The 11,148-nt window shown below is 63.5% G+C and overlaps 1 protein-coding gene across 3 annotated transcripts; it reads left to right on the top strand.

Annotated features, from left to right (window-relative positions):
• Positions 1-1,130: 1,130 nt before the first annotated feature.
• Positions 1,131-10,870, top strand: IRX4 (iroquois homeobox 4). 3 transcript variants are annotated; one of them, XM_023218255.1, is made up of 6 exons: positions 1,131-1,248; positions 5,569-5,713; positions 6,271-6,522; positions 7,463-7,566; positions 8,448-8,776; positions 9,498-10,870. In XM_023218255.1, exons 2-6 carry the CDS (start codon positions 5,669-5,671, stop codon positions 10,313-10,315), a joined length of 1,548 nt encoding a protein of 515 aa, XP_023074023.1. In that variant the 5' UTR covers positions 1,131-1,248; positions 5,569-5,668; the 3' UTR covers positions 10,316-10,870. The 3 variants fall into 3 exon arrangements, with proteins under 3 accessions (XP_023074023.1, XP_023074024.1, XP_026311482.1); XM_023218256.1 differs by lacking the exon at positions 1,131-1,248 and adding an exon at positions 1,325-1,447; XM_026455697.1 differs by lacking the exon at positions 1,131-1,248 and adding an exon at positions 8,138-8,216 and having other exon boundaries at positions 5,669-5,713; positions 7,463-7,565; positions 9,498-10,315.
• Positions 10,871-11,148: the final 278 nt, after the last annotated feature.

Genomic DNA, 11,148 nt, shown 5'->3' with positions numbered 1-11,148 from the left:
CTGACCTGGGCAGCTTGTCACCTGCTGCTCCAGCTTCCCTTCGGGGCCTGTCTTGACCTCTGCAGAGCAGCAGCTCTGTGGATGACAAACAGATCTGTGCCCGGCTGCGGGGGCGGGGGAGCGCGGCAGGGTAGGGGGCTCCCAGCTCCCCGAGGGAGGGGCAGGGTGAGTGGCCCTTAGGCCCACCTTCCCTGACTGGGTCCTGGCCTCAGGTTGCAGAAGCAGAAGACTGTCCAGCCCCAGCCTGACCCCAGGCCAGAGGTCCAGCCCCCATGCCCTCCCCCAACCCTGGTGACTGGGACCAGGCTCCCCACCAGGGCATGCCCCCCCCCTCAGCCCGGGCAGGTCACAGACTCATGGGCCCCCAGGCGGCTTATCACTGTGGTCCATTCACGCCCACTTGTCCGGGTCCTGGTGCCCGCATCTAGGCTCTGCCCCTGCCACCGCCTGCTGTTCTGAGAGTGAGCCGGGTAGGGACTAGTGTGGGCACCAGGAGAGAACCCAGAACTGGGCCGCTTAGCACGGAGGGGGTTGGGGGAGGGGCGGGGGAAGAAAGGCAGGACCTGAGCTCCCCGCAGCCAATTCCAAAGGTGGCTCAGGCCGGAGCAGCAGCCTCGCCCTCCACAGGCCCTGGGGAGATGGGGGAGGGGGGGAAATCCTAAGACCTTGGAGGGACTCAGGGAAACCAGGCCGACGACAAGCGTGGCTATTTCCGGGCGCGGCTCTTCGCGCCGGGTCCAAGCGTCCCTGGGTGGGGCAGCCCAAACGCGGAGAGGGTCCCTGTGGGCCGAGGGCCCGAGGCCGCAGCGAGCTTAGCGTTTGGCCAAATCTGGCTTGCGCGCCTTCCCACTGTCCTGTTAGGGCTGGGTGACCTCTCGGAGCCCTGCGTCCCCGCCCAAACAGCGCCCAGCGCCACTGCTGGCACCCGGGGCGCCCTCAACCCAGCTCCTGCACCCGGTGCGCCGCGCGCCGGCCGGACGGAGGGGAAAGTTGGCAAGAGCGCGACCCCCGCGGGAGAAAGCGTTAATGGGCGGCCGGGTGGGAGCAGCGCGCTCGCTCGCCCACGTCACGCCGGTGCGGGCTCGGCTGACGACCGCGGCGCCTGGGGACGCCGGCGCGCTCCGCTCGCCAGGTGCTCCGCCTGGAAATGTCTCCATTAGTTGTCGCCGGCTCCCCGCTGGAGCGCGCGCACCGAGCTTCCGCACGGAGCCCTCGCGGGCTGCCGGGAGTGGCCCAGCGCCACCGCAGGTAGGTGAGGTCCCCGCTCCCGCCCCCGCCCCGGGGTTCCGAGACCCCTCCCCCCTTCCGAGGAGGCGGAGGCTCCGCGCGGCCGCCGAGGGGCGCAGGCGGCGGCGGCTGCGGCGACTCCCCGGTGCGTCCCGTGCTGCGCTCTGCTCCCCGCGGCCCTGGCAGCCACACGGCGCGGGCCGGAGCTTCCCCAGCTCAGGTAGGGAGTGGGCTCCGCACAAACTTTGCGAGGATTGCTCTTGCGCTGGAGGGGACAAAGTTTGCTACCCGCCGGTGGGCTCTCCAGAGGCCGCTGCGTTTGCTGCAAGTTGCGGGAAACAGGATGCGCGGGCCGGCGAGGGGCGGGGGATGAGGGGCTTGGAGTGGCCAGGTCTGAGTCCTGGACGCCCCTACTGCGCTCCCTCCAGCCTCAGGCAGTGCCCAGGGAGCAAGCGGCGGGGGCGCAGGGGGAGAGCGGAGGGAGAGGGCTGTGGGCCCCAGTGGAGGGCGGTTGGGAATCCAGAGATTCAAAGCTTGTGCCTGTGGCTCCTACTCCTATCACTGGCTTCGAGGGGGTCTCGGGGATGGGCTGTGAAGAAACGACCTGCCAACCTCGAGGTTCGCCAATGCGGCGTCAGCGACCGTGGGGCCTCTCAGCCCCACACCCCACCTGGGTGAGCAGTGAGCGGGCACAGGCGTCCCCAAGGTTTCTGGCCCCAGGTCTCAGAAAGGCCCTTGCCCGGTGCCCCGGGCTCCCGGCTTCGCCTTTGGCTGGGGTCAACTCCTCTGGGATGGAAGGAGCTCCCTCCGGACGAGCTCTTGTTGCGGGGAACTGGTGGCCCCTAGGGTAACTCCTGAAGCTCCAGGGCTAGGCTGGTCGAGGAAGCATCAGGGCCCGGCCTGTCTCCCCGGAGGCCTTCCATGGTTGCGACAGCTAACAGTAACCCGGTCAAAATAGGTGGCCCGCCTGTGCTTCGCGTTAGGGGCTGACCATCCCCTGCCTCCCCTGCGGCCTGCTCTGGCCCTGGTCCTCCGCTGCTTTGGAGCGCTCCAGGCCAGCGGGAGCACCTCATCTCCCTGAAGCTGAGCTGGTGCTGTGTAGGCCGGGAGCCGGGTGACTTCTGGCCCACCTGCACACGGGTGTATTTAGTACCGGGGGTCCCTAGAGGGAGGAAGGCTCAGCACTCCGGGTCTATGCAAACGCCTTCAGCTGATACCTGAGATGCTGACAGACCTATTGCTGGTGAAAGGGACATTGGGTGCCTCCGCTCCAGGCTTGGCCTTTTGGTAAAGGCACTTGAACAGTATTCCAGTATTATCTATGGGAGAAGGGTGGCCCAGTGAGAATCCCTGGTTTGGGCAGGTGGGCTTAGGCCAGGCTACAGGGTTTCAGCGAGATGTCCCCGTAGTCGCCTGCAGGAGACAGGCTGGACTGACCCTGTGTCCCGGAATGAGTAGTGGGGCCTGGGTGAGGCTGGGCGGGTCAGGAGGCCTCCTGGGCAGTTGCGAGCTTCCTGAGGCAGGGTGACTGTGACTGGGCCCAGACCCCAGGCGCTGGGGCCTGCTGGCGGGCGGGAAGTGGAGCGTGGGTGTGCAGAGGGCTGGGAAAGCCCATTCAGAGGCCAGGTTTCTGGGTCAGGGAGGAAGGGTCGCCCGCTGGTGGGGACTAGAGCCTCGATTTATGCACACAGGCTTGAAAGGCAAAAGAGAACAGGAGAAGTTGGCGGTGGTGCTCAAAAGAAGCCCCCGAAAACCCTCCCGCCCGGGCCCCCACGGACTGGCTGCACTGGGAAGTGGAGGCTGCTTCTCCCAGACTCTGCTCAGAAGATGAATGGCCGCCTGCTCTGGGGCTTCGGCTCCGCTTGAGCCCCGCCCGGTCTGGAAGGAAGGAAATGCACCAGCCTCAGGTCTGGGTGGGCTGAGCCGTTCTACTAGAGCCCAGAGGTGCTGGGCGTAGGTGGCTGGGCCCGGGGGCCTTGGCTCTCCTCTTCAGCCGGCTGAGCGCTCACACTCGCGGAAGTCAGGTCCCCGGGAATAAGTGACGAATAGGTGGAAAAGACAAGCCGCCGCTGAATGCCTCCCCTCTGGGGGTCTCGACTTCCCTTCCGAGCCCTTGGCCCGTCTGGGTTCGCGCCCTTCCTTCAGCCGGGCCTCATTACCTGGAGAGAGCGAGTTGTTTGTAAACAATAAATAATGGGAAGTAGCAGGATGCTCCCGGAGAAGCCAGAAAACTGGAAGGAGTGAGGAGGAGGGAGGGTGGGAGAGGGGAGGAAGGAGGGTGGGGGAGGGGAGGAGCTGGAGGCTAGGGAAAGGGGTTGAGAGATTCATTTCTAGCGAGAAGCCCCGGTGGCTAGTTTCTTATTATTTACAGGAAGGTGATATTAGCGATTCAGGTGAGAAAGAAATAAACACGGTCTGCCGCGAAATCAATACAGAATTCAGAAACAATTATTAATGTCATTTGACTCGTGTTCTTTATATATTTCTCGCGGCTACCGACGCTAAACTGTCTGAATAATTTGCATGGAGCGGCTATTCATTATTTCCGATGGTTTCCCTCTGCAAGCAGCTCGGACGTGGCCCGCTCCGGTCCAACGCGATCGGAGAACTCGTATTTTCGTCTGTAAATTTAAGCAATTACGCAGCAGATATTATATGATGTGTACTGTGGTCTCCAGATAGTCATCAATCACCTTCAACCGAGCTGTCAAAAGAGCGGGCAGATTTCGTTTCTGGGAGGCAGGCTTGCAGCTGGGGAGAGGGCGAGGACGTCATCATTAATTAGAGGGTGACCCTGGGGCAATTCACAGGTCTGAACCCAGGAATCTTTCTGAGCAAGTCTGCACAACGCTGCCCTGCACGGCTTCCTTCCCAACTTACCACGGGAGGCCGGCCCAGGGGGCGAGGGCAACAGGGGCGAGCGCCGGTCCCGCAGGGCGGTGGCGCAGAAGGCGGGGAGCCGGTTCGGGATGGCCTGGGCGACCCCTTGCCGCCTGCTCACTGGCCTCCGCTTTGAATTTGGGCAAGGTCCCAGGGAGGGTACTGGCTGGGGGAGTCCTGGGGCGGGCGCTGGGTCTCCTCTCCCGATTGCTCCGTGCGCCCCAGGCAGAAAGCTGGGCAAAACGGACGGGGGAGGCCGCCTCGGCCAGGCACCCAACGCCCCCTCCCTCGCAGCCAGCCCTGCGGGGCGCCGGGAGGGGCGAGCGTAGCGGGAGGGGCCGGGGCCTGGGTTGAGGAACCTGCTCTTCCGAGCGCGCAGTGCCGCCCGGCAGTCCCTGGCTTAGCCGCGAGGGGCAGGGGGAGGCCGGCGGAGCGCGGCGGGCGGAAAGGGGATGGGGGAGGAAAGTCGGGGAGGCGAGGCGGGGGCGGTGGGCTGAGCGGGGAACTTGAACGATCGGGGTGGAGAAGATGGGGCGTTCTCCGCGACACTTGGCTGTCCAGAGGTGCGAAGCCGGTGGGCGCGCGCCCGGGGCGGCCCTACAGCCCTCGGGCCACCAGTCTCAGGGTGTCGGGCTCTGACTAAGGCCCCGAAGCCCCACGCACCTGAGGGCATTTTGACCGGCTCTTGCGGGCTCTCTTGCGGCCGCAGTGGGTTCTGAAAGTCCATTCCGGCGTAGGGTGGAAACCGAAGGGAGGCGTTGCAGATTCTCGATTAAACAATAGTGACGAGACGCGCGGGGCGCCTGCGAGCCCCTTCCTGCCACTCGGAGCAGAGCGCGCCAGCGAAAGGCCGGGCCGGCCGCCTGCGCAGCGCCGGGCTAATTTTAACTGTTGATTACATCTTCAGCGTGTCCTTTCATAGGTCTCATTTGTAATTGAGACGAATGATTACAGTGGGGCAGGAAGGAGCAGCTGCTCATTAATTAATTTCTAATTAAAAGTGCCTCTCGTTCTCGGGTGACTAAAGAGAAACGCCGTTCGCTGGGCGATATTGACTCGGATGGAATTCATTTGCTAACGCCCCGAGGAATGGCCCCTCCGTCCACCGCGCGGTCGGGACTGTCCTGGCCCCTCCCGGCCTGAGCCGCCGGCGAGTGACCGGCCAGTCTGCGGCCAGGCCGGGCTGCGCGAGGTGGGGCTGACGTCAGAGCCTCCGCCGCTTCAAGCCGCGTACATCTGACTTGACGGGTTCGCGCGACTCGTTTTTTTTTTTTTTCTTTTCCGTAAAATATGTATTTCTGTCGCCGCTGCGAGGCCACTCGGTCCCAGAGCCCCCTCGAGCCTCCGGAATGTGAAGTTAAAAGAATCGCTGCTGCCACCGCGGCTCACTTTGTTACCCGGTTAGGAAAGTTTGCGGAGCGCAGGGATGGACTAACCAGCTCTCCTGCTTCGCCCTCCCAGCACCTAAAAGCCTGCAGCCCCGGAGCAGTGGCCGCGCCACGCCGGCCCCAGCGCGCAGAACCCTGCAGGCCCCGCCCGTCCGCCCCGGGCCGCGCCCGCCATGTCCTACCCGCAGTTTGGATACCCCTACTCCTCGGCTCCCCAGGTAAGCGGAGCCCCGCCCCGCCCAGGCCCTCGAAGGTGCAGACAGGGCAGATGGGGCGCGGGCGGGGGCGAGGGCGGGGGCGGGGGGGAGGGTGTCCGACCTACGACTGCCTGCGGCTTCCGAGCTAGCAAGGTCTGGGTCGCGCGCCCCTCACGCCCAACCCCCGCTCCCCAAACCCCCGGGGGAAGGCCGAGGCGCTAAGAAGATCCGAGGGGCCAGGTCCGGGTTCCCTGATGTTTGACCCACAAGGCTCAGGCTGTGCCCCACGGGAGTCCTAGGACCCCAAGGAGCCCTTGGGGAAGGAGGCTTGGCGGGCAAATGGCGTCAGAGGACTTGGAAATCCTCCCGGGAAGTGTCGGTGCTCGGCTGGGCCCCACGTGGTGGAGGAGGCCAGACGCGCGCAAGCTGGTGAAAAGGGGCGAGCGGCCTGGTGTGGACTACGGGAGGCCGCTGGGGACTCGGGGCACGCCCTCGTGGGCGGCGCACGGGATTGTCAAGGCCCAGGGCCCCAGCCTGCAGCCCGGTTGCCCGCCCTTCCTCGCGGCCTCTCTCTGCAGTTCTTGATGGCCACCAACTCCCTGAGCACGTGCTGCGAGTCCAGCGGCCGCACGCTGGCAGACTCCGGGCCCGCCGCCTCGGCCCAAGCGCCGGTCTACTGCCCGGTCTATGAGAGCCGGCTGCTGGCCACCGCGCGCCACGAGCTCAACTCGGCTGCGGCGCTGGGCGTCTACGGGGGTCCCTATGGCGGATCGCAGGGCTATGGCAACTACGTGACCTACGGCTCAGAGGCGTCCGCCTTCTACTCGCTGGTAAGGGGGGCATCCCTAGCCCTTTCCCTGCCCCTGGCCCTCGATTTGCCAAGCCCATTTTTCCCCCAATAGGCGCACCAGTCTGGTCCCCGGACTGTCACAGCGGGGAGGCGCTCACCTTGGCTCCCTTCAACTTTGCGCCTCCCAGCCGGGACCCTCAGAACCCCACTCCCACCCACTGGGACGGGGTGACCTCGCAGGTGGCCACTGCGTTTCTTGTTTTTGGTTCCCTGCTAAATCCTCGTCAGCTGGCAGATTCGGTCTGCGTGTGTTCCCCGCTTCTTCCCTCCTGGTAGATTTCCCTCCCTCATTCCAGACCCCATTCTCCTCTCCCCACCTCCTTCACGCTCCTGGCCTCCCTCTTCCTGTCCTCTCAGCCCCTCTCTGACTCACTCCTCCTATTTCCCTCTTCCTCCCTCTCCCCTGCTTTGGCCCCCCTCCTCCTTCCTCCCCCTCCTTGCTCCTCCCCATCCTTGCTCCTCCCCCACCCTTGCTCCTCCCATTTCTCTCCTCCCTCCTCCCCTCCTGGCTTCCATCCCCTCCCTCAGCAGTCCCTCCCCTTTCCCCACCCCTTTTTCCTCCCCCTTTGAGTACCTCCCCAGGGCACCCCCAGCCCTTCCAACCCCCACTCCTTCTCCCAGCTGCCCCCTATTGCCGGCCCCCAGTCCTTCTCCCTTCCCTCCACCTTCCTTCTACTCCACACCCCCGCTCCGCCCCTCCTCCCCCTCCCCCCACACTGCTTCGGCATCTCAGAACATCCCCACTTCACGTTTGGGAGATCAGATTTTAAAGCGAGGGGGAAATCAGCTCCTTCCTGCCGGGGCATAGGGCTGCCCAGGAATCCGTGCCAAGCCTTTGGGAGTTGGGGAGCTCCTAGGAGAGAGGCTGGAGTGGGGTCGCCTCCCCAGAAACTGCGACCCCAGATCCTTGGCTCCTACAGAACAGCTTTGACTCCAAGGACGGTTCGGGATCTGCGCATGCGGGCCTGGCGCCAGCAGCCTACTACCCTTATGAGCCGGCTCTGGGCCAATACCCCTATGACAGGTGAGGACCCACCCCTCCTAACCAGCGCTAGCCCCGCGGGCCCTCTGCATTGTCAGCCATCAACTCCCCTCCACGTCAGGCCCCCTTTCTGGAAGGTGGGAGGCAGGAAGAGAGACACTCCTAGGTCAGGCCTGACCTTACTCTGGTCTCCAGCCTCCTGTCGAACCTGCTCCTGCACAGCCATGGTTAAAATGCTCCCCAGTCTCCCCTGTCCCCCACGTTGTTGGGCCCCAGAAGTCCTCGATGTGCGGCAGCTTTCAGGGAAGTCGAATCTGGAAGGCCTAGTTCACGGGGCAGCCTGCTCTGCAAACTCTGGGCACTTCCTTCCGAGTGTGCACACTGCCCCTACAGTGGGAACAGCGGGGAGCCCCTGGTGGCCCTCCTGGCTCTCCTGGCCCACTTTTGAACAGCATGCCCCACCTTCCTCGATGCAACTATTACAAATTTATCCAAAGAAAGTACACTTAGGCCCCTTGGGCGCTTTCTCCTCCTGGGCAGTAATGACCCTTCCTGCCACAGGTGTTACATATCAGGATGTGGGCTCACATGTCTATGCCTTTTTATGGTTTGGGGATCAAAGGGATAGGCGGTCATCCCCATAAAGGAATTGGCCTGGACCTCTCTGGCTTCGGAAGGAGTCCGGGCTCCCTGTAAGTCTAGTCAAATATAATATTTGCCCTTTGACCACAGAAATCAAGTGCCAGCGGGCAGCGGCACCCGGTTGGGGCTTGGGCCCTACCTAGGCCTTATGACCATGACCACAACCCCGACGGGGAAGCAAAGCCCATCCTGGCGTACCCCTGGCCGACCCCCTCCCCTATGCCCATGATGCCCGGGGCCCAGAGGGCCCAGCCTGAGCCCATTGCAGAGCCTGTCTCCAGGTATGGAACCATGGACAGCGGCACGCGGCGCAAGAACGCCACGCGCGAGACCACCAGCACGCTCAAGGCCTGGCTGCAGGAGCACCGCAAGAACCCCTACCCCACCAAGGGCGAGAAGATCATGCTGGCCATCATCACCAAGATGACCCTCACGCAGGTCTCCACCTGGTTCGCCAACGCGCGCCGGCGCCTCAAGAAGGAGAACAAGATGACGTGGCCGCCGCGGAACAAGTGCGCAGACGAGAAGCGGCCCTACACGGAGGGCGAGGAGGAGGAGGGGGGCGAGGAGGAGGCGCGGGAGGAGCCCCTAAAGAACTGCAAGAACGCAGGTGGGTTGGGAGGTTGTCTCTGGGGGCTGAGGCCCTGGGGTGCAGGCTGGGGCCTTCCTTTGCCTTCTCTGCAGTTCTAGGAGGCCTTGGGGGTCCCAAACGCTGAGCCCCATGCCAAGGAGGTCACCGTGCAAACTGGTTCCGCCTCAGACTACCAAAGTGTGGACTGTGGTGGTGACCCCTGAGCATTTAAAGGAACTCAAATCACGTTTGAAAATATTAGGCCGGGTGCGGTGGCTCACGCCTGTAATCCCAGCACTTTGGGAGGCAGAGGTGGGTGGATCACGAAGTCAGGAGATCGAGACCACCCTGGCTAACATGGTGAAACCTCATCTCTACTAAAAATACAAAAAATTAGCCGGGAGTGGTGGCGGGCTCCTGTCATCACAGCTACCCCAGAGGTTGAGGCAGGAGAATGGCCTGAAGCCTGGAGGCGGAGCTTGTAGTGAGCGGAGATAGGGCCACTGCACTCAAGACTGGACTACAGCAAGACTCCGTCTCAAAAAAAAAAAAAAATATTAGACGGCTCCCTCCCCCATTGGAGGCCCTTGTGTTGCCAGTTTATGGCCTCGTGGCCTCTGGAGGAATTGGGAGACTCGAAGAAAGGCTCCGAGTGCTTTTCCTAGCATCGGGATCAGGCCTCATAATGGTGGACAGGGACAGGGGTTCTGATTCACCTGCCACCCCTCTCCCTCCACTGGCCACGCATTCTCTCCCGCAGAGCCCGTGGGCAAAGAGGAGAAGGAGCTGGAGCTTAGTGACTTGGATGACTTCGACCCGCTGGAAGCAGAACCCCCGGGGTGCGACCTGAAGCCGCCCTTCCAGTCCCTGGACAGCGGTCTGGAGCGCGTCCCCGCCGCGCCCGACGACCGGGTCAAGGAGGCCTCAGGCGCGCTCCGGATGCCTCTGGCCGCGGGTGGCGGAGCTGCCCTGGACGAGGACCTGGAGAGGGCCCGGAGCTGTCTCCGCAGCGCGGCGGCCGGGCCGGAGCCACTGCCGGGCGCAGAGGGCGGCCCACAGGTCTGCGAGGCCAAGCTGGGGTTTGGGCCGGCGGGGGCGTCCGCAGGCCTGGAGGCTAAGCCGCGCATCTGGTCCCTGGCCCACACAGCCACCGCCGCCGCCGCCACCGCCCTGAGTCAGACTGAGTTTCCGTCGTGCATGCTCAAGCGCCAGGGTCCCGCGGCCCCTGCGGCTGTGTCCTCCGCGTCCGCCACGTCCCCGTCTGTGGCCCCTGCCCGCTCTGGTGCCCTGGACAGGCACCAGGACTCCCCGGTAACCAGTCTCAGAAACTGGGTGGACGGGGTGTTCCACGACCCCATCCTCAGGCACAGCACTTTGAACCAGGCCTGGGCCACCGCCAAGGGCGCCCTCCTGGACCCCGGGCCTCTGGGACGCTCGCTGGGGGCGGGCGCGAACGTGCTGACTGCACCCCTGGCCCGCGCCTTTCCGCCTACCGCGCCCCAGGACGCCCCGGCTGCGGGCGCCGCCAGGGAGCTGCTCGCCCTGCCCAAGGCCGGCGGCAAACCCTTCTGTGCCTGAGGCGAGCGGGCCCGAGCCCAGGGGGGAAGCCGTGCTCAGGCGGACGGCGCCGACTCTTTTTTTACTGAGTTTCCAGAGGACAACTAGCGCGGCCACCGCGAAGCCGCCAATCTCCCGGAGAAGGAGTTTCTGAACTCGGACTCCTGGGAACATGGACAAGCCCGGGGCTTCCACGCCGGAGCCTCCACCGCCTGGGCCTGAGCCTGATTCCGGCTGGGGCATTCTCAAATTTGGGACGCGGAAGGAGAGGCTTTCGGAGCAGAAGAGGCCAGCCACCCCGAAGCGTAAAGTTTACGTCAAAAGTTTACATGGAGAAGGCGGTTCCGTTCTGAAGCGTGGTCTGCTGTCCCCTGGGCGAGGCATGCGGTGTTGGTTGTGAGGCCTCCTGGGCCTGTCGGGCCTCCGATTTCATCCTCAGCACATAATGCTCACCAACAGCACTTGCACTGAGTTGACTCTTGCACACTCTTGACTCCATAATATGATGCTTTTTAAGATGTATGTTCACACCAGTAATTGCCTGCTTCAGAGGCTAATACAACAAAACCAATAAAACCGAGTGACGGTGTTTGTATTGCAAAATGAACACATTTAAAACCAGGGGAGTTGAGAATTCCCGAGGGAAAGCGATGCTAATCCGGGAGGGAAGGAGTGGGGAGCAGGAACTGACCCAGACTCCACTCCCCAAAAGCAGCTGGCTCAACCAAAGACTTCAAACCACTTTAAAAAGAACCGTGGCTGTAGAGTTTGACGGTTCTGCTGAGCTCCCTAATAGAAGTGGGTGTGAGACCCAAAACTCATACTTTCCATCACCCAGCTCCAGAAGTGTGAAA

The sequence above is a fragment of the Piliocolobus tephrosceles genome, chromosome 4 (assembly GCF_002776525.5).
Source record: "Piliocolobus tephrosceles isolate RC106 chromosome 4, ASM277652v3, whole genome shotgun sequence".
Classification (NCBI taxonomy): domain Eukaryota; kingdom Metazoa; phylum Chordata; class Mammalia; order Primates; family Cercopithecidae; genus Piliocolobus; species Piliocolobus tephrosceles.
This window is presented reverse-complemented; position numbering and strand designations above follow the sequence as displayed.

Coding starts and splice junctions, on each gene's coding strand:
- IRX4 (XM_026455697.1), top strand. CDS start 5,669: ATGTCCTACCCGCAGTTTGGATACCCCTACTCCTCGGCTCCCCAG. Junction 5,714..6,270: donor CCTACTCCTCGGCTCCCCAG/GTAAGCGGAGCC, acceptor CTCTCTCTGCAG/TTCTTGATGGCCACCAACTC. Junction 6,523..7,462: donor CGTCCGCCTTCTACTCGCTG/GTAAGGGGGGCA, acceptor TGGCTCCTACAG/AACAGCTTTGACTCCAAGGA.